The 22,949-nt window shown below is 39.3% G+C and overlaps 1 protein-coding gene across 1 annotated transcript in view; it reads right to left on the reverse strand.

The window, feature by feature from the left end:
• Window positions 1-22,949, reverse strand: part of WDR49 (WD repeat domain 49) — a 204,227-nt gene that overhangs the window by 78,675 nt on the left and 102,603 nt on the right. The window contains exons 8-9 of the mRNA XM_043997089.1: window positions 12,488-12,652; window positions 10,224-10,339 (exon numbers count right to left, since the gene is read on the reverse strand). Coding sequence (XP_043853024.1) covers window positions 10,224-10,339; window positions 12,488-12,652 — 281 coding nt within the window. The remainder of the gene's footprint in view (window positions 1-10,223; window positions 10,340-12,487; window positions 12,653-22,949) is intronic.

Raw genomic sequence — 22,949 nt, forward strand, 5'->3', positions numbered from 1 at the left:
AGAAAACAAAGCACACCGTAAAGACTAAAAGTGAAAGAAGGTCTTTAAAGAAAAGGAGGATCAGTAAAAGTTTCATACAGGTAGAATTTGAGTTGGACATTGAGGGATCTATAGGAATTGAACACGTAAAGATGATAAGAGATACTATAGACATAGGGAAAATATAAGAAAAGAAGTAGAGGCAGGAAAACATGGGATAATATTGTTGAAGGGAATTAAGTTAAGGCAGGCTATAGAGTATGTGGAGGGAGTAATATGATAAGAATAAAAAAGATAGAATGGAACCATTTTGTGAAAGATGTTGAATACTAGGCAAAGGGGTATGAATTTTACCTGGTAAGCAATTGGGAGCCACTAAAGACTTTAGAGCAAAGAAGTCCCAAAACTGGATTGATGAAGATATCCATAAAAATAACTTAAAAGGTCATTAAAACTTGTGAGGGCTGACAATTTCAAAATTATGCCCTGTGACAAAATTGGTTGTGAGTCTCTCTAAATCAAGTTAGTCTGGTCCTTGGATGACATCACCAACCTGTATTAGAAACTTCTCAACCTTGGTAGGGTGGTTCAGAGCTTATGCTTTACTGGCATAGCCTTCAAGACTCCCAGGTCACCTTCTTTCCAAGTGAGCCATCTGAACAGAGGCTTAATGGAGGAAGGCATGGCCATATCTTCTTAAAATTAACTGGGGGAAGTTTTGATTCATTTGTTTCATTTCATTAAAATTAACTGAGGGGGCGGCTAGGTGGTGCAGTGGATAGAGCACTGGCCCTGGATTCAGGAGTACCTGAGTTCAAATCTGGCCTCAAACATTTAGCACTTATAGTTGTGTGACCCTGGGCAAGTCACTTAAGCCCAATTGCCTCACCAAAAAAAAAAAATTAACTGAGGGTTTGGAAGGGGTTGTTGAAGTAACAAATCATTTATGAATAGTCCTTAATATCTTAGCATAAATTTGTCTATCAAATTATAAGATAAATCACAAAACAAGACCTTCAGGAAATATCACAAGTCAGATGTACTTTGGTGAAGCAACAGCCAGGTGAGTGGTAAAGGAATTCTTAGGATCATAGGGGACTTCTGAGTGTAGGGACAGAGGTTTGAGTAGGACACTACCATAGGGGACAGGGAACAGCATATCTGTCCCCAAACCCTTCCTCCTTCTAAATTTCCCTTTTACTTTGAAGTATTGCAACATTGGTCCAGTCACCCAGGCTTCCAAACTATATGTCATCATTGAGTCCTCAATCCCTCTAAACCTCCACATCTAATCTATTGCCAAAAGCTGTCAATTCTTCCTTAAATAACATCCCTTAAATATGCTCCTATCAATCCATTTGGTGCTGCAACCAGTCTCCTACAGGCCCTCATGACCTCACGCCTAGACTATCATAGCTGCCTGCTGGTTGGTCTCCCTAACATCTTTCCCACCCCAGTTCATCCTCCACTCAGGGTAACTAAGTGGCTCAGTGGATAGAGGTTGAGCCACTTTCGTTCCAGACTCCAGGTATTTTCACCAGCTATTCCCCATTCCTAGAATAATCTCCTTCCTCATCTCTGCTACCTCATGGCTTCCTTCAAGTTCAATCTAAAATCTCACTTTCCATGAGAAGCCTGCCCTGATCTCCTTTAATGCTAGCACCTACTCTCTGGTGATTATCTCCAATTTATTCTGGACATATCTTGTTTTTTGGTTCAATAGATAATGTTGGACCTAGAAACATGAGGGCATGAGCTCAAAATAGACTCAGATACTAGCTGTGTAACCCCGAACAAGTCATGTAAGCTATGTCTACCAGTTTCCTCATCTGCAAAATAATACTAACTAGTATTTATAATATGCTCTAAGAACTTTACAGATATCATCTTATTTGAGTCTCACAACAATCCTGGGAGCTAGGTACTTTTATTATCTTCATTTTACAAATGAAGAAACTGTGGCACAGAGAGGTTAAGTGACGTGTCCAGGATCACAAAGCTAGTTGGTGTCTGAGGTCAGATTTGAATTCAGGACTCCCAGATTTCAAACACGGTATGTTCTATCTACTTTGCCACCCAGCTTCCCAAATGAGATAATGAGGATGAGATGTGATAATAGTAGTAAAGCACTTTTCCAGATCTTAAAACCCTATATAAATGCTTTTTAGGGGGCAGCTAGGTGGCTCAGTGGATAGAGCACCGGCCCTGGATTCAGGAGTCCCTGAGTTCAAATCTGACCTCAGACACTTAACACTTACTAGCTGTGTGACCCTGGGCAAGTCACTTAACCCCAACTGCCTCACTAAAAAAAAAAATTTTTTTAAATGCTTTTTAAAAATTATAATGATTTAATTATCTTGTACTTTCTTATCTGTATGCATATTGTATCCCCCCACTCAGCGGTAAGCTACATGAGGGAAGGAATGCCTGGTACCACGACCCGCCTAGATCTATCGTCATTAAGTTGTTTTTCAGCCGTGACTGATTCTCTGTGGCCTTTGTCATTTCCTTCTGCCGCTCATTCTACACATGAGGAAGCCAAGGCAAACTGGGTTAAGTGACTTGCCCAGGGTCACACAGCTAGTAAGTATCTGAGGCCAGATTTGAACTCACCAAGATGAGTCTTCCTGTCTTTAGGCCTGGAGCTCTATGCATTGTGAGACCTAGTTGCCCCACTTAAAAATTCTCATCAAGGGGCAGCTTGGTGGTGCAATGGATAGAGCACTGGCCCTAGATTCAGGAGAACCTGAGTTCAAATCCAGCCTCAGACACTTAACATTTACTAGCTATGTGACCCTGGGCAAGTCACCTAACCCCAATTGTCTCACCAAAAAAAAAAAATTTCTCATCAAATCAAATTAAATTGCTAAAATTTAGAGATATTCCCTTTAGAATCATTTTATCAGTCCTCCTTACCTGACTCCTTTCTCCAGAAGCCAGTGCTGAATTTGCCCACTTGCTGAAATGATGACTATTAACCAAGAATATTCAAAATGATCCTCCCTTCCCCAAATCTGCAAAGAACTTTGCAGACTACTGAAAATATAGCAAGTATCCCTTCTGATATTTGACCTTGGGTGTCAAAATACTGAGAAATTAATTAGCTGTCATCTTCCCCCTTAATACCCAATCTGAAAACCTTCCCCAAGAAATGACAGTTATCTTGAAATAGCCTAAAAATCCATACCATACTTTCTATTTTAAAATAGCATTTTCCAAAGTTCCTAGCTTCACCCACAATACAGGACTATGCCTACGGAGTTAGTCAAAATTCAGAGTGAGACAATTATCTGGATAATTCAAAGGAAAGTGCACCCTGGGAGAAAACAAGCCAAACCCTCCTTTTCCAAGGTTGATAGGACTTGGTCTTTGTCCTGGTGGGCTCTCTAGTGAAATGTCTTCATTACATAACTCTTCTAAATTTCACTTTATATTTGCACTTCCTGGGAGGTTCTTCATATCGTCAACCACCTCTTTGTGACAATGATCTATCATCTTCTCTCTGAATGTGATGATTCCTTCAACTGAAAGCCAAATGAATTTTTATGAAAAGGAAAAAAAAGAGTTTCCCTGAGTATATAGTTCATCTATGAAAATATGTTTTCTGGGGCAGCTAGGTGGCACAGTGGATAGAGCACCAGCCCTGGAGTCAGGAGGACCTGAGTTCATATCCAGCCTCAGATACTTAACACTTATTAGCTGTGTGACTCTGGACAAGTCACTTAACCCCAATTGCCTCACCAAAAAATAAAAATGTTTTCTGCTAACAGTGCTCAAGAAGAAATCACCATTAAAGAAATTCAACAAAGGTGGTATTACAGGGGGTGATTATGCAATTCAATACATGCTAGGTGCTAGAGATAAAAAGATGACAGTAAGAATAGTCCCTGCCCTACCAGCACTTTTTGTTTTTTTTCCTTCCTTCTTGAAGAGGACCATGACATCCAGGAATGATGTCATGACTTGCAGTGAATTGGATTTAAGTGAGGCAAAGCTGTGTGAAGTCACCAGCCTCACTCTTGAAAGATACAATATCAGAAAAGTAAAGACTAGATTATTTGAAAAGGAAAAGAGAGCATTAGTAACTGAAAGTAAGGAAAAGAGTCAGGATCCAAAGTGTGCTGCTAGGTCTAGGTACCATGATCCTTCTGCCCCTTCCTGCTTGTTTTTATCTTGTTAAAATTTGATGCTGGGGGCAGTTAGGTGGTGCAGTGGATAAAGCACTGGCCCTGGATTCATTAGAACCTGAGTCCAAATCCAGCCTCAGACACTTGACACTTACTAGCTGTGTGACCCTGGGCAAGTCACTTAACCCTCATTGCCCTGCAAAAAAAAAAAAAAATGATGCTAAAGAGAAGATGCAGGAATAGGGAAGATGAAGCTGGTTCTTTTCAGGAAAAAAAGAAAAAGAAAAAGAAATGTTAAAGTTGTTGTTGATATAAATCCCTTGAAAACAGGTTTTGTTGTCATTGCTGTTTATATTCATACCCCCAGGCCTAGCATAGTACCTTGCACTTAGTAGGCACTATTTATTAAATGACCGTTGTATTCTTTTGAATTATATTGGATTAGACTGAAACCAATAGTTAAAATTAGGTTTGGAAGTTGGGTTATCTGTGAATTTTAAGTATACTTGCTTCTTTATATTCTCTTCTGCAAATATCCTAGAACTGGCAATAACCATGAAAAATATCAGTGGATTCTTATTATAACTAAAAAGTGAAGCCACTGTGAGGGAGAATTATGATTCCCTAATGAGATGACTGCAAGAACCTTATATTCTGTGATGGTTAGGTTATCTGCCTGAGGCCTATGAAATCCTCAAACTCAGGTCACTTTCAAAAATTGACTTCCAAATTTAATCTGTAAAGCTTTATTGAGCACCTACTGTGAGCAAGGAGCCAGGCCAGCTGCTATATCACTAGTGCTTATTTGGGTTTGGCTACATTTTGTATAGAGGCCCCAGGCTGGCTCTCTTGCTTTTTATTTAGCATTTTATTTATGTATATCCTTACATATCTTTAGTATTTTATTTATGAATTTTAAAACTGCCACAGGGATGGGATTAAATCTACATGACTAGTAAAGGACCACAGGAGGGAAATAAAGAAAGACAAAAGAGACATAGAGATTGAGGTCATTTATACAGATGAATAACTATGACTGATATATATGGTACAGGACAATTCATGGTTTGCAAAGTGTTTCTATAAATGTTATCTCATTTCATTTTGTTCATAACCTTGGGGGAGGGGTGGTATTTTTCAACTTTTATGGCAAAGGAAAGTAACAAACCAGCACTTTAAATGATTTAACTATGGTCACACCAAGGAGATGAGATCAAATTGTTCAAGAAAGTATCTATCCATCAGTCAACAAGTAGTCATTAATGCTAGGCCCTGGGGATATAAGATAAAAGGGAACAGGTCCCTGCCTTCATGGAGCTTATAGTGTAGTAAGGGAAGACACTTAACAGGTAAAAATACAAAACATGGGGCAGCTAGGTGGCGCAGTGGATAGAGCACCAGCCCTGGATTCAGGAGTACCTGAGTTCAAATCCAACCTCAGACACTTAAGACTTACTAGCTGTGTGACCCCGGGCAAGTCACTTAACCCCCATTGCCTCACTAAAAAAAAAAAAAAATACAAAACATAATCTGGAGAAAGGGCGTGAACAGCTGGGAGATTCAGGAAAACCTTCATGTAGATTCTACCAAAGATTCATATGGATTCAGAAGTTCTTAACCTGGGGTCTGTAAACTGTAGTTTATTGTTGTTGTTGTTGTTGTTGGTGGTGGTGGTGGTGGTGGTGGTGGTGGTGGTGGTGGTTGCTTGTTGCTTGTTATTGTTTGTTGTTATTTATTGTTGTTATTACATTTTGATAAGTATATTTCAACATAATTGGTTTCCTTTTCAATTCTATGTATCTTATCTGAGCATTTAAACACATTATTCTGAGAAGGGGTCCATAGGCTTCACCAGACTGCCAAAGGGCTCAGGATAAAAACCTTGTGGTGTAGATAGCTGAACTGAGCTTTGAAGGAATTTGGAGATTCCAAGACATAGAAGTGAGGGAGGAATGTGTTCTAGGCATGAGAGATGGCCAATGAAAACACTCCGGAGGACAGTGTCATGTATGAGAAAAGACAAGAAGGCCAATTAAGATGAAGCCTAATGAAAGTGAAGGGAAGCACTAAGTAATAAATTTGAAAGGCTAAGTTAGTATCAAGTTGTGAACAGCTTTTAACATGAACCAATAGACTTTATATTTTGTCCTAACAACATTAGGGAGGGGCAACTGGGTGGCACAGTAGATAGAGTGCATGTCCTGGAGTCAGGAGATCCTGAGTTCAAATCTAGCATTAGGCCCTGTATGCCTTAGTTTTCTCATCTGTAAAATGAGCTAGAGAAGGAAACAGCAAAGCACTCCAGTAACTCTGCCAAGAAAACCCCAAAAGGAGTTCTGAAGAGTAAGACACAACCAGTTGACTAAACAATGACAAGAGCATTAAGGAGCTACTGGAGTTCAATGAATATTGATCATGACTAACATGTCATGCCTATGCTTTAGAAAAATCATGTTGACAGCTATTGGGAGAGACTTGAGGGAGGGAGTCCAATTAGGAGGTTACTGCAATAGTCCAGAAGAGAGCTGATGGGAGTCTGAATCAGAGTGATAGAGATGACATATTTGCATTGGCTAGACTGATTAATTTCACTGACTGGTGGCTCGTCAATTGATTTGCATTTACCTATTTAAATCCAGTCAGAAATGTGTTTTAGGAGAGCTGGATTGGGAGTTAGGAAGATCTTGGTTCACACATCTCCTGGGAAATTTAGTCATTGTGTAACCTCTCTGAGTCTCAGCTCCTCACCTGTAAAATAAGGGGTTGGACTAAATGACCCCTAAAGTCCCTTTTAGCTCTGAAACTATGACCCCAGATCTACCATACTGGGAAGTTAGCCCTGGACATACCCTAGAAGCCAGATTGTGGTTCCTGTACTCTGCATATTTCCTTTTCAATATCCATTTCAATAACAAGAGGTACTGTTTGAATTGCTCAAAGTAGCATTGTGTCAGTGCCTCTTGTTGCAGACATTAATGTTCTTAGGGAACAAATCACCCTTGCCTTCAAACTTCAGCATAACACATGTACTTTACAATCAGGAAAATTTAGGATACAAATTTAAGTCTGAAACAACCAACATTTTAGTCTATGTCTACATAGGAACACAAACTGGTTCCATAGTTTTGAGAAAATTGCCCAGACAATCTAATCAAATAAACCTTACTAATTGCTAGCAGTTAGTGGCTCCTTAGTGACCAATGAACAGGAAGATTAAACTCACTTGTACATGTAGATACAAGTTCATGGACTAAGAGCAATAAAGGCAGCAACTTCCCTTGGGTTTGGGAAGAAGGTTGTTGGTAGTCTTCAGGTTATTTTTCTCAAATCACTAAGTTATTCAGGAGAGTGATCTGAGTTGTTTATGCTAGGCCAGGACATTTGTATCTCATAAATGATATCAGCTGATGATGTCTTTTTTTTAAGCCCCTCTACTAAATTCCCCCAATAAAAGAGATCCAGTCTTAGATATTATAAAATATGTTCCAATTCAATGCCTCTTTCTCAGGAAATACAGTTCATAAATCCATGGAAATATGAATAAATGTTATAATGGATAATTTATTGATCCTTCCATTATGGTTGATAGGAATAGACATTCATGGTGGATTGTGCTGCTTTTTCCAATTATGACTAATAGGTCGCCAGTAGTGACAAATTTGTCAGCCCTGGCTTCTACTTTAATAGATTAAGTGTCTTGATTTTTTTCAGCCCAAACCATACCTTCATATCCCCCCAATCCAGTGCTGCCTTTAGAGTACCACAACTAGGAAGATGAATTCTTCCATTCTTGTTCCAGTATTCTCAAAGCTTCCTTCCAAAGTCTTTTTCAGTACAATTCAATCCAAGTCATCAAACGTTTACTACTTACCTGTCATGTATCAGTTACTCTTCTGGGCTCTGGGGATAAAAAGTTAAAGTAAATAGTCTCTTCTGCAAGGGGCTTACATTGTCCTGAGGGAAAACATGTACACAAACAAGCAGATACTAAATATATTCAAAGGAAATAACAGGGAAGGTGGGGTCTGGGGTGTTCTGGAAAGGTCTTGTATAGGTGGAGGCACTTGAGCTGAGCCTTAGAGAGAGTTTCCCAAGATGCAGAAGTCAGGAGGGATAGCATCCCCAGTATAGGGAACAGCCTGTACAAAGGAACAACGGTGGGAGATGGGATGCTAGATACATGAGCATATGACAGCTAACCATCCAAATGACAGGGAAGAATTCAGAGCTTTAGGGAGGTATTTGGATTTCTTTCAATGTATATATTTTTTTTTGGTGAGGCAATTGGGGTTAAGTGACTTGCCCAGGGTCACACAGCTAGTAAGTGTTAAGTGTCTGAGGCCGGATTTGAACTCAGGTCCTCCTGAATGCAGGGCCGGTGCTCTATCCACTGTGCCACCTAGCTGCCCCTTTCAACGTATTTTCGTTGGACTCAGTGGCCCTATAAGGCTTTAAGCTTCCATTTTTTAAAATTGCTTTCTTTAAAATGAAACTATTCTAATAGCATCATCGCTTCTAATTATGGGCTATTGATGTTTTAATGAACAAATTGGTGTCCTCTAAGTATTATTATTAAGTACCTATTATGTGCCAGACACTGCTATGGTTCACTCAGAAATTTGCTTTCATTTTTACGGTGGTAGAAAAATAAAACAATTCTTTTCTGGTAAACATTCAACTAAACAGTGGTTCCAGTTGGTCATTAAAGAAAAATTATGTTATTTCATCATATAATTTTTTGGAGGGAAAGGGGAGTCTGTTCCTATGATTTCATTGCTATAGAGAATTCCCACTCACGGACTCCCTCCATTGTTGTATATCAAGATCTAAAACTTATGGCCTTCGAGAGTTGCCTTGGTCACTGAGAGGTTGTACTTCACTTGTTCATGGCCACCCAACCAGAATAGGTCAAAGGCAGATTGTGATCCTAGTTCTTTCAGGCTCTATGAATGAGGCATACTGCCTAGCCCATAGACTTTACCTTGGTCAATATCTGTGCCTAACACAGAGATAATTAGGATGCAGATTGCTGAATTAGCTATGAGTCACAATGATTGTTCCCATGGACAGGAAGCAGCCTGCCTTCGAAAAGCATATATGGAAGAATTATGTCATAATATTATGTAGAACAGTTTGGTCTGCGCTTTTCCTCCTACCAAACAAAATTTCTATGAAAAAAAAAATAATAGGCCATATGCTCCATCTGCTAATGTGTCTATATGCGTTAGTGCTTGGATTAAAGGTCTTTTCTATGATTAATAAAAACCACCCAAATGGCACAGTTAGTTGCCTGAGCATAGAATCTGATGGGGTGGGGGGGACCAGTTTATCCCATACTAACCTCAAGCCATTAAAATGATAATTCGACAGTGAATAAGTGCTGGCTAATGACTTTTTAGATCAGTATTTCCTGTGCTGTCAAATTTATTGGACATAGTATTTTCAAAATTCAGGCCCCTTTAATTTTTCTCTTATAGGTGATGCCTTAGAATGCCTGGGTCTAGTGCACCACTTCAGTTCTCCAGAGAAAAGAATGAATTATAGTTTCCCTTGGGATGAAAGTTGAGGAATGTTTTCATGAAAACAGGAAGTGCTTTGTCAAGGCCACTTCTATGTAACAAACTAAAAAATATTCCAACAATCTTTTCTAGCTGGATATTTATTTTCATCTTTTTTTTTAACTAAGAAAAGAATCAATTTATAACTAGGGGAATTGAAGACAAGTATTAAAAGCTTTCTGACTAAAAACTGTGAAGTCCTGGAAAGTGATACTAAGGGAGGGAAAAAAGGACATTATTGGGAGAATATTTTTAGAAGGTGGGAAACTGTTGTTTCAGACATTAATGTTCTCTGGAAGAAAACCACCCAAGCCAGAAATAGGCACCAGATGGCTTCTCCAGGTCCTTCTAAGTCCTATGATTCTTTGATCTGTCACTCAGTTGATAAGCAGTCAACTCCTACTAAGAATTCCCCTCAATTAGGTCACCAGCAAATGAATGACCCAGAGGGAGTCAACATTTCCATGCTCCCTCCTGGTTTTAGATTTGGAAACCCAACATGAAAACATTCCCTTTACCTTCTTTCCAGTCTTTTGCTCTAAGACATCCAAGGACATACCTCTCCCAGCCTACCACTAGTATAGTCTTCTTGAAGACTAGGATCTGAGAAATATCCACAGCTCGATCTTGACCCACATTCAAGGTGTGATGGCAATGTCCATTGAAATCCCAAATCTTTAAGGGAAAAAAAATACTTTTAGAACAAGCAAAGAAATTGTAGTTTTGTTTTTTTTTAAATCCCTTTTATTAAACAATATTGTGAAAAATGCTTTGGGTTTATTTCTAAGAATCGAGTTTAAATTTCATTAAGAGATGTATTAATGGTAGAGAATAGTCTTCCTTTTAAAATATTTGTGATTACAAAGTGAATGATAACTATTCATAATATATTCTATAATGAGTTGATTCAATGACAAGCCACCAATGCATTTAAGATAATTAAATCAATGAGAAGATATACTATCCCTCAATATCTGCTTGGCTAGGGATATGGAAAACAGATCACTGACCATTTCCATTTTTTTATCGGTCCACTTTTTTTTTTAAAAGGAAAGTTTTATATGGTAGTATCTTTTTTTATTATTATTTTTGATGAGGCAATTGGGGTTAAGTGACTAGCCCAGGGTCACACAGCTAGTAAGTGTCAAGTGTCTGAGGCTGGATGTGAACTCAGGTCCTCCTGACTCCAAGGCTGGTGCTCTATCCACTGTGCTACCTAGCTGCCCCATCAGTCCACTTTTTAGAAACCAAATGATCAGAAAGTACAAAAGGGATACAAATGCCTAGTAGACACCCTTCAATTGAGGAATGGAACAAATCATGGTAAATTAATATGAAGACTATAGAAAGACATGAGAAGACTTATATGAACAGGTGCAAAGTGAAACAAGCAGAACTAGGAAAATAATACATACACCTAGCATAATAAGCAAGTGGGAAGAATGGCAACACAACAACTGAAACTGAAAGGGGAGAAATTGTCATGCTAGGCCCAGAAGAATAAATAAGAAACTATCTCCCTCCCTTGTTTGTAGATGTGGGGGACAATTGGTGTAGAACACTGTAGCTACTATCCGACTTGACTGATATGTTGATTAGTTTTGCTGAACTTTCTTCTCTCTTATTCTTTCTAACAAGAAAAATATGCATCGCTGAGAGTGGAAAGAGAATCAATCAATCCACAAGTTTTTTTCAAACTTCTTTTATGTGTCAGGCATTATGCTATAAGGGGATACAAATGCAATGAATTGAAATTTAATAAAATGCTATGAGAGAAGGAAAGAGAACATCCCAGACAGATTGCACAGCCAGGGCAGAAGTACAGAATTGGGAGCTGGAGTATGGTGTGTATGGAACAAAGAAAAAGCCAGTTTTGTTGGATCACAGAGTTTGGGGTATAATATCCAATAAGGTTGGAAAGGAAAAGATCCTGAATTTGGCATCAGAGTGCCTGGGTTCAAATCCCAGCTCTTCCATTTACTATCTGTGTGACCTAGGGCATGTTATTTATCTTCTCATAGACCTAAGCAATGCTCTACAACTGTAAGTTACTGGTGAGTTTCCAAATCTTGAATTGGTAGACAGTTTTCACATTGGGAGTTCCCTACTCTGGTAAAATCATGAGTATGACCTCCCAACCAAAAAAAAAAAAAACAAATCCCAAAGTTGCATATGTATATTATAGTAGTAAACAGCAACTGGCATTGTACCGCCCAATAAATTAATAATCACATGACTTGCATTAGGTTATGCAAGCCATGCCATATGGCAGTATGGAAAGCATAACCCATCTCTAGGTACCAGTGTATTATGATAATAAAGATAAATAAAATAAACCTAGAGACAATAAAAAGCCTTAACAGGGATCCAGGGAAAAGTCATTAACATTTTGGAATTAGTCACATGCTTTAGGCCAAAAATACAAGAGAGTCAGTGTTTTCAAGGAGCAGCAATCTACTTGTCTCTGGCTTCATTAGATGGGTTGTTAGGTAAATGCAGCCCTAACCATTTGGCAACTCCTTTGCGAATTTCTCCTTTTATCTACATTTGTCCTTCCTTCATTCAAGAATGCCTTAGCATGATTTGTCTACTCATCAAGAGCTATTTTCCTGACACCTTTGTTACTGAAGAGTTTCATTAATAAGTTTATGTCATCTGGTCACATCTCTCCTCTAGCAAGGCCAACACACATACACACACACACACACACACACACACACACACACACCCCTATGTGTACGTTGTTTTCCCCCAGCAGAATCTTTTGGCTCAGCTCCTATTGAGAAAAGAGCTGGCAAACAGCATCCCAGGGTTTGTTCACACCTTTATTCCACCATCTGGGCTCCCCGTTAAAAGCCTCTTCTCACTTGGATCTAGGGCCATGGTGCTGATTTCTGCATTACCATGGCAACCTGAAAACTGTTTGATTTTCTGCCCAGTGTCTATCAGCCAGAAGGAAACAGTAGATTCTGTATCAGAACTGATGACCTGCAATGAAATGGAATTGGGAAGGAATGAATTATTTATGAGGAATCACACATATTCACAGGGATATGCAGATGCCATGCATTTTAGGTATCAACATCCCATAAGGAAATTTGAGTTTGGGGTAATAAGTTGGTTTTTTATTGATAATATTCCAAATGAGGACAGCATAGTAAAGAAGAGAGACCTGAGTTGAAGGCAACCTCTGACACATACTGAATGTTTAACCCTGGATGAGTCACTTAACCTTATAGTGCCTAGGCATATCTCCAATAATGATAATGGGAACTAACGTTTATATAATGCTTTAAAGTTTTCAAAGTAAATGTATAATATATGTAAAATATATTATTTCCTTTAATTGTCAGAACAACCCTTGGGGGTAAGTGCTATTGTTATGCCCATTTTATAGTTGAGGAAACTGAGACAGACAGAAGTTTAATGACTTGCCCAGGCTCACATTTCTAATAAATGTCAGAAGCATCATTGGAACTGAGGCTTCCATGAATCTAAGTCCAGTACTCTATCCACTGTACCATCTACCTGACTAAGACCATAAGGTGCGGAGTTGCCCAACAACACTGACAAAGTTGCTTCCTGACCTGAAAGTTTCCCATACCAAAGAAATCACAGATCCAGGGGGAAGAGAAACTGCAACATAGGCAAGAAAGCTCTTAACTTTAGTCACAAAGAGAGGGGGTCAAATTCTGACTCATGATTATCACCTGTATTTACTTGGAACCCTTAACCTTTCTGCCTCAGTTTCTTCTTTTGTAAAATATGTGGCATTGGAATAAATGATCCATGAGGTCTCAGTTCTAGATCTATGATCATATGAGGAACTAGGAGAGAATAAAAACCTCAAACTGTAAAAAACCCCTTATCAGTAAAGAGAATAAGAACCTTCCCTATGCAACCTTCATCCTGGCAACTGGAGGACAGTCTACAATAACAGGTTATTGATTGTATTTCATCAGATAAATCTTTCCTATTTGGATCAGAAAGTTGATCTATTGGATAATGGAACTCTGGGATGACTCACTCTAGGATGAAGGGAGAAGCTGAGCAAGTCGTTAAGTATCTGTCACCTTCAGTTTAGTCTTTGGCAAAAAAAGCCATACAATCCATCATAGGAAGAGGCCCATTCCCACCAAATGTCATAGTTACTGCCTTAAATGCCGACAAGGCCTTAAAATACCTGCCGCCTCCTATTCTTTCCAGGTACTATACATTTTTTTTTTGACTAAAACATGATTATGGATGGCTCAATAAAGAACGAAGAGTGTAGTAAGGTTGGGTATAAATCTATGTAGATCCTGCAAATAGGACATCAAGAGGCACAGCTCAGTGTGCTAGGAAACAAATGGGAGGAGAGGGGATTAACAACAAGAGCCTCAGACAAGGAGGAAGGTTGACTCTTGTGAGGAGTCAGCCTGGTTAGTTTTGCTGACATTTTGCCCCCATTGTATTTAGTAAGCCTACAGATTATAGAAACCTTCTACTCAAGTCCCTTGGAAGAATGAGGAAAGAAGCTAGAATGAGACCTGCAAAAATGGAAGAACAAAAGATTCCTAGAAGGATAAGCATCCTCCATGTCTAAAAAATGCCCAGTGCTGGATTCATGTCTCTATGGGCACTGGCTAGATAGCTAGCATTTATATAGGACTTCCTATGTACCAAGTTATGTGTTTAGTCGGTTCAATCATGTCTGACTCTTTGTGAGCCCATTTGAGGGTTTCTGGGCAGAGTTACTGGAATGGTTAGCATTTCCTTCTGCATCTCATTGTAAAGATGAGAAAACTGAAGCAAATAAGGGTAAGTGATTTTTCCCATGGTCACACATCTGGTAAGTGTCTGAGGCCAGACTTGAACTCCAGTCTTCCTGACTCCAGGCCTGGGACTCTATTCACTGAACCACCTAGCTGCATCTAATTAAAAAAAAAATTAAGGGAATCACTGTCAAGGCCTACATTTCTATAAAAATGGTCATAACAATAGCACTTAGCCATTGTTGTGAGGATCAGATGAGATAATAATTGTAAAGCCCTTATAGTGCCTGGCACTAAGTGTCAAATAAATGTTGGTTATTATCATTTTGTAATCATCATGATTGTTGTTATCTATGAAATCCCTTTCCTTTGTTCTTATGTTATTCCATGCTTTTATCGAGGTGGGGAATTTATGGCATGGCAACTCTGTATTGAATTAAAATTGTACATTATGGCTATAATCATCCATAAGGAAGTTATTCAAATATGACCGTTGTATCAGCCAAATAGGATACTGTTCTTCTGTTATTTTTCCTTCATTCTCAAAGGGGATCAGACTTACAGTGAATTGAATTTAAGTGAGACAGGACCATGCAAGGTCACCAACCTCACTCTCTTCTCCAGAGCCATCTGGGTCCAGTGGCAACATATGTATCAAGATGACTAGATATGGCCCTGGATATTTAAGACAATTGAGGTTAAGTGACTTGCCCAGGGTCACACAGCTAGTAAGTGTCTGAGGTGAGATTTGAACTCAGATCCTCCCAACTTCAGAACCACTGCTCTATCCACTTCACCACCTAGCTGCCCTAGATTTCCCTACAATGGTCAAGCAAAGGAGGGTTCCTTAATTTCTAGAGGACAATTGTTCATTGTCTCTTTCAGCCTGTCTTCTGAAATAATCAAACTTCATATCAAACTTAAAGAAACAGGAAGATTTTTATACCACGCCTATCTTCCCATGTAGCCAATATTGTAGCTTTAGAGTTGGGAAGACCATCTTGCCTCATATTTTACAGATGAGGAAACTGAGGCACATGGATTCTAAGTGACTTGTCCAAGATCACATAAGCAGAGCCAGAATTTGAACTCATTTCTCATGACTTTTAGTTCTTCCTTGTGCAGTAAGTGCTCGTCACTGCCCCTTGCAAAATATCCCCAAAGCAGATTTTTAAATAAATAAATAGCTGATGAAAGACAGCATGGGATTGTGGGTATAGAACTGGCTCTGTATTCAGGAAGACCTAGGGTCATCTTGAATATCAGAAGCTCACTGCATGACTATGTTCTCAACATTTGTGTGCCTTAGTTTCCTCATCTGTAAAATGGTGATACTGACAGAATCTACCTCACAGGGTTCTGGTAAGGATTAAAGATCTTATACGTAAAAACCTTTCTTAGCATCAAAGTATATATAAATATGGGCATCAAAGCAAGTCAGAGATCAGAACATTCATATTTCGGAAAACGGCTCATCAGAACAAAGATTGATATTCATCATGGACATTAGAGATGGAATTGTCTAATCCCCTCATTTTGTAGATGGAGAAATTTACAGCAGGCTGGGCCACACGGGTTACAAGCAATAGAGCTGGGATTGAAATGCAGGCTATACACTTGAGCTTCTATTGGCATCTTGTGCATTTTCGTAGCATAGAATCACTTGGGCATTATGAACAGCTTTTTTTTTTATAGAGAAAGCCGTGGGAAGATAGCATCCTGTGCAGGTGAATGACAGTCTTGAGCTCAGTCTTCAGAAGCCTGGCTCCCGGCTGTCACTCTCCAGGGTCCTGAAGAGTCAGAAGTTCACAATTGGAACATGAACGATCCAAATAAAGTGAGGCCAAGTTGCAAAGCAATGTGCTTCATCTGCAAAGGCCTAACAGCATCTCCTCAACTCCAAAGTCTCCAAGAGCTGCCCCTCTAACCTTTTCTTTTTTCTCCTCAAAATAGACATCTGAGCATGTGAGGCAGCCCTGACTTGTCACCACTTCCCACTTCACAATACTCTTTGAAACTTCATTCCTCAAAGCCCTCATTCTCTCATTCAGTGGTTTCAGTCAATAACTAGAAGACAAAGATGTGGCCTCATTCATCCCATGGGCACTTATTATTAATACCATAGGGCATTTATAAAGAACTTTAAAGTTCACAAAATGTTTTACGTACCTCATCTTATTGGAAACCTCACAACAACTAAGTTGGCAGCTACATAACTATTCAAATGAATGTAAGATCCCATCAATATGTTTGTTGTTTCCTATGATGCAGACACATCACCAACCCTCCATGTGTGCCTATCCTACATGACTCTTTTCCATGTGCTCCCATGAATGTGATATGCCAGAGACCTTCCTCAATTTCTCCTGATACCATGAGGATGGATGCCGAAAAGCACTCCAGCTGTCAACCTATTATCCCCATTCTAACCACATGCCCATTCAAGGGTGTGATGGAATCTGCTCTAATTGTCTCATGGGAGTCAATTGTTAAATTTCCAGGGTGAGCATTTGAATATTAGAAATCAGCAAATACTAAAAAGGAGGGTTTCATTTTTCTTTTTTTTTTTTTAACAAAACATTGGGGTTTTGTTTTTGGTGGTTTTGTGGGCTTTTTGCAGGGTAATGAGGGTTAAGTGACTTGCCCAGGGTCACACAGCTTGTAAGTGTCAAGTGTCTGGGGCCGGGTTTGAATTCAGGTCCTCCTGATTCCAGGTCTGGTGGTTTATCCACTGTGCCACATAGCAGCCCCGAAACATTATTTTGATTTAACAAAAGTATTTGTTAATGCTGACTTAGACTTAAGAAAGAGATGGAGAAAATATTAATAATGCAGATTAAGTGTGAAAGTGTGTCAGGGGGCAGCTAGGTGGTGCAGTGGATAGAGCACTGGCCCTGGAGTCAGGAGGACCTGAGTTCAAATCCAGCCTCAGACACTTAACACTTACTAGCTGTGTGACCCTGGGCAAGTCACTTAACCCCAATTGCTTCGCTAAAAAACAAAAAACAAAAAAAAGTGTGTCAAAAATACAATTTTCTTCAGAGAGACAGTTGTTAAACATTTACCAGTAATCCCCTGAAGTCAACCTAATGCTTTTTTTAATCAGACATTTTGTTGAGCATTGGGCCTGGAGTCAAGAGAACCTGACTTCAATTACTGCCTCAGACACTTACTAGCTTTGTGACCCTAGGCAAGTCACTTAAACTGTCTCAGTTTCTTCATCTGCAAAAAGGGGATGATAATAACCGGCTCATAGACATCTAAGTGGTGCAATGGATAAAGCACTGAGAATAGAAAAGGGATAAGCCTGAGTTCAAATCCAGCCTCAGACACTAGCTGTATAGCTTTGGGAAAGTAATTTAGCCTCAACTTACCACAACTATAAAATGGAAACAATAATAATACCCACCTTCTAGGGCCCTTATGAAGGACCCTGGGAAAGTCACTCATCTTCTATTTACCTCTGTTTCTACAATTGTAAAATGGGATTAATAACAGAACCTACCTCAAAGGGTTTTTGTGAGGATCAAATGAGATAATATTTGTAAAAGTGCTTAGCACAATGTCTTGCCCATAATAGATGCTCTATAAATGCTTATTTCCTTCCTTTCCCATTGGGCTGCTGTCAAGATCAGCTGAAATCGTGTACTACATATAAAGCAATACATAAATGTTAGCTGTTATTATTATACTTCACTTTGGTTCTACTTCAGTCTGTCCAAACCTACCATGTGCCTCTCTCTATTGCCTTCTGTGTGCTATTTATTTTTGATTTTTTTAAGATGGTACTTTTCATGACTCACAACCACACAACAACCCTAGAAGACTGATATTTAAAAGATGGAACTTTGTATCTGCAAGAAGTATGGCATGATCAAAGAAGCTTTGCAACTTCCCAGAAGGCAAACCAGCCAATTCACATTCTCCTATCTACTTCTAGGCCTAGCTCCTTGTCCTTTTGGAGAGTGTGTCCAAACTAAAAGCCTATTGTTCAACTCTGAAAATGATTCATCTAGTTCAAGGATTATTCTTAATCGTTTTTGTGACATGGACCAACCCCTTGGGCAGTCTGATGAAGTCTACAGACCGCTTCCCAGGATAATGTTTATAAATTGGCAAAATAAAATATGTATGAATACAAAGGAAACCAAATATACTGAAATGCAATTACCTAACTATTAAAATATTTTTAAGTTCACATAATCCAGGTAAAGAGTCTTAGATCCAGCTTCATATCATGTTTTGGACAAAGCCATGTGTTTTACTTTATCTATAGCTATAATTTCAACAATTTAGGGAGGAAACATGTCAACCTGTAAAGATTAGCAAACTTCTCCTCCCACATGTAGTATTAGTTGTCTGGGGCACCAAAAAATTGACTGGCCTGAGATCACGCAGACAATGTATATTGCATATTAGATAAATAACAAATACTTATTGGACTGAAGTTAAAATTCCCATATTATAGATGAGAAAACTGAGGCTTGGAAATATAAACATCAGAAGTAGGATTTGAATTCAGGTCTTAATTCACTGAGGTTTCTAATCATCACATCACTCTGCCTCTGGCTATGGGGACCAGACAATGAGAATGTTAGAAGCCCTTCATTCACAACCTGGCCCCAACCAGTCCTTGCAGCATTATTATATGTTATTCACTTCCATAAATACTTTGGCCTTACCACACTAGACTTCCTCTTCTTCATGAATGGTACACCATCTCCTGGCTCGAGGTCCTTTCTACTGGCCATCTCAAAAACCTGGAATGACCTCCCCTCCTTCCCTCTATCTCTCAGAATCCCTACTTTTCTTCATACTTTAGTTTAAGAATCACCTTCATGTAAAGTCTTCTGTGATGGCCCTAGACACTAACACCATCATCCCCAAAATTACCTTGCATCTGTTTTGTATATGCTTTAGAAATCATTTACACATATATGTCGCCTCCCCAGACTAGATTGCATGCTCCTTGAGGGGAGGGAATTTTTTGTGTGTCTCTGCATGCCCAGAACCTAGCACAGTGCCCAATACATAGTAGGTACTTAATAAAATGCCTTTTTATTGATTGATCAGACATTCATTATGCTTTACCTTTCATCATATGGGCAAGTGCATTATGCAACTGATTGGAAATTAAGTGGAGGCAATTTGATATAGTGGTAAAGGCATTTGTCTTAAGGTCAGATAAGCTTGACACAACATTCCAGCTTTGTGATCTTGGGCAAGTCACTTAACCTCAAAGAACCTCAGTTTCCTCATTCATAAAATGGGAATAATACCATTTTTGCTAGCTACATCACTAGGTTGTTGAATAAGCCAGTTAGGTGTCACATTTGATAGATTTGGAGTATGGAAGATACAAGTTTGAATCCTGCCTTGGTTATTTAATAGCTGTGTGACCCTGAGCAAATCATATAACCTCTCATAGCTTTAGTTTTCTCATCTATAAAATGGAGATTGGAAGGGGGCAGCTAGGTGGTGCAGTGGATAAAACACCGGCCCTGGATTCAGAAGGACCTGAGTTCAAATATGGCCTCAGACTCTTGACACTTATTAGCTGTGTGACCCTGGACAAGTCACTTAACTCTTATTTCCCCACCCCCAAAAAATTGAGATTGTAAAAGCACCTATTCCATAGGGTTGTTGTGAGGATCAAATTAGATTGCATACAGGAATCTCTTTGAAAACCTTGAAGTGCTCTTTAAATGCTAGCTATTGTTATTATTAAGAGATTTATCAGCCTTAAGGCACTGCAAAAATACAAATGATTGTTATTTTTATTAGCATTCTAATAATTCTAGGTTGATTTTCTAAGTGTTCCCTGAGTGAAGAAGAGGAGACAGAAATAGCATTAGTAGAAGTCATCAACCGCAAATTGCTCAGCTCATCATTCTTAATTACCATCACCAGTACCATGTGGGCTTCTGGGTTATTTCAGACACTATCATTTGAAGTGCAATATTTCCTCTACAGCCATTTCAGAAGGAACAGTTTGAAGTAATGTCACTCAGCAAGAGTGAGGTGAATGGAATAGTAATTTCCAGGGTGTAACATGAGACAAGTGGTTGAAATCATTCGAATCAGAAACCTAGTAGGTTTGTAAATCTGCTCATGAAATCCCATTTCTAATAGAAATCCTTATTTTATAACAATTTATGATTATAAATTTATGGTGTAAATTAGAAATTTTTTTCAAGTAGTCAAAAGTTGATAAAGTTGAACTCTCTGCTTTGATTATGAAATCTAAAGAAGATATAGAAACACTGAGCTTGTATCTATCCCTCACAAGCAACTAAGAAAAAAAGAATTAGGGTATGGCTGATAGATTCAGAATCTTAGGGTTAAAAGGGACCCCCTCAGAGGTTAGATAATCCAAGCCCCACCTGAATATGCAACCCTTCAGTAACAGAGATAGTATGGGCCAATGGAAAGAGCAATAGTTTTGAAGTTGAGGAGCTGTGTTCAGATCCTACTTCTGCTATTTGTCATATTGTGAGCTTGGGAAAGGATCTTTGGAACTCCATTTCCTCATCTATAAAATAAAAAAGTTGGACCAGATGGTCTTTAAGATACCTTCTACCTCTAGGTCTACGATCTTTGACAAGGGTCTGGCCACCACTTAGAGACCCCGAGTTGGAGAACAGCCCACTCACTGCCTCCCAATAGAGCTCACTCCACTTGTGGAAAACTCTCTTTGTTTTTCCTTACTCCTCTCCCAAACTAATACCAGTTGATTTAGTTCTGCCCTCTGGGGCCAAGGACAATGAGTCTAAACCCTCTTTCTAGTCACAACTTTTCAAATACTTGAAGATAGCATGTGTAAGGGCCAAATTTAGTATGGGGAGATATAATTGGGTGGCTCACCATAATATTGGGGTTCAGAAAACAATGAGAGACCTCTAGGTCCTTAGTTTCCTCCCTTCCAAACTGTTTTTACTTAGTTATTTCACTAAGATTTGTAAGAAAGGAAATTAACAGCCTTTTTTCCACAAACAAATCAGGTTTTATTAATGGGAACAAATCTACAACACAGGTGAAGTTAATAGAGCCAGGGACAATGAGAAAGGGAATACGGGAAGGAAAAGATATGACCCACTTCCCAGATGATTAGAATCTAAATTTCTAGGATAAAAAGGCCCCCAGGTACCTCAAACAAACTCTGCTTCTTCAGCTACCCAGAACAGCCAGCCTCATTTCAATAACACAAACTCACCACCACCTGGAATCTGTAGTTATAAGGAGTATAAGCTACGTGGTGTCTTCCCTTTTTCAGTCAGAAGGTCAACCACACCAGTTCCTCTCTCTTGCTTCCTTCCTCCTTCCCCCACCGGGAGGAAGGTTCTTAGCCATGCTGAGTCTCCAATTAGTTCAACATACCCCCTGGGCTGTCCCCATTATAATTTGGCCAGGTCCCTGTGAGCATGGGAGAACTCCTAGGTGGGGCTTTTTCAAGGTTACATCTTTTCAGTCAGACCATGATGAAGCAAAGATGGGGTCATAGAAACCCCAAATCACAATTAATTCCTTACACATGTTCTACCCAAGGCTTCTTTTCACTAGGCTAAATATAATTGCTAACATCTATATAACACTTACTAAGTGCCAGACAGTGTGCTAAATGCTTTATAATTATTATTTCATTAGGTCCTCACTAAAAAAAAAAAAAAACACATGGGAAGTAGGTATTATTCTCATCCCCACTTTACAGATGAGGAAACAGAGGCAAACATAAGTTAAGTGATTTGCCCAGGGTCACACAGCTAGTAAGGAGGTGATTTGAACTCAGGTCTTCTGATACAATGTCTACTTCTCTATCCATTGTGCTACCTAGCAGCTGACCCCCTAGGTATCAATTTCTCTAAATCTCTCATCAATTTGATCACATTCCCCCAGCCCCAACCCCATTTTGTTCCAGCTTGTCCACAGGAGTACTCCAGAGGTTTTAGTAATCCTTTTTCCCTCCATGTATGCAGAATCTATTATTTTTTTTAAGTAGGCATCTGAGTATCTCCCAATTTTGTAAAAAAGTCTTCTTTAAGATTCTGACTCAAGGTCAGCTCATTAGAACAGTCTCCAGGGCAGCTGAGCTCCTCAGATGGAGGCTTTCAGCTGTTAATGCCAACCAGGTGTTTCCTCATCCTTCCCCCCACCTCGACAGCTTGTTTGGCTTCCGTAGGTGCAAGGACAAGCTTTGCCAATGTAGAAAAAAGGGAAAAGAAGAAATGTAGATCCTTCACAGAAGACTCCTGAAGGTTCCACATGCTTTCCTTTACAGGGAGGTGCAAGGGGACAATTCTATCTGGAAATACGGAAAGAGGAAGGAGAGTAATGGATGGACTGTTTTGTTTGTCTATGCTCAGTGCAGTGATTGTGGTGAATACTCACTGGGGTACAGAATGAAATAATAAAGTCTACAGGCAAGACATAAAAAACTGCAGTAAAGAGAAAAATATCACAAAATTCAGGCAAAAGGGAAGACTGAAGAACACTGATGGGAATGGGGGAGGGAGGGAAGCCAGGAAAGTCTTGAG

Source organism: Dromiciops gliroides, chromosome 3, assembly GCF_019393635.1.
Source record: "Dromiciops gliroides isolate mDroGli1 chromosome 3, mDroGli1.pri, whole genome shotgun sequence".
NCBI lineage: Eukaryota > Metazoa > Chordata > Mammalia > Microbiotheria > Microbiotheriidae > Dromiciops > Dromiciops gliroides.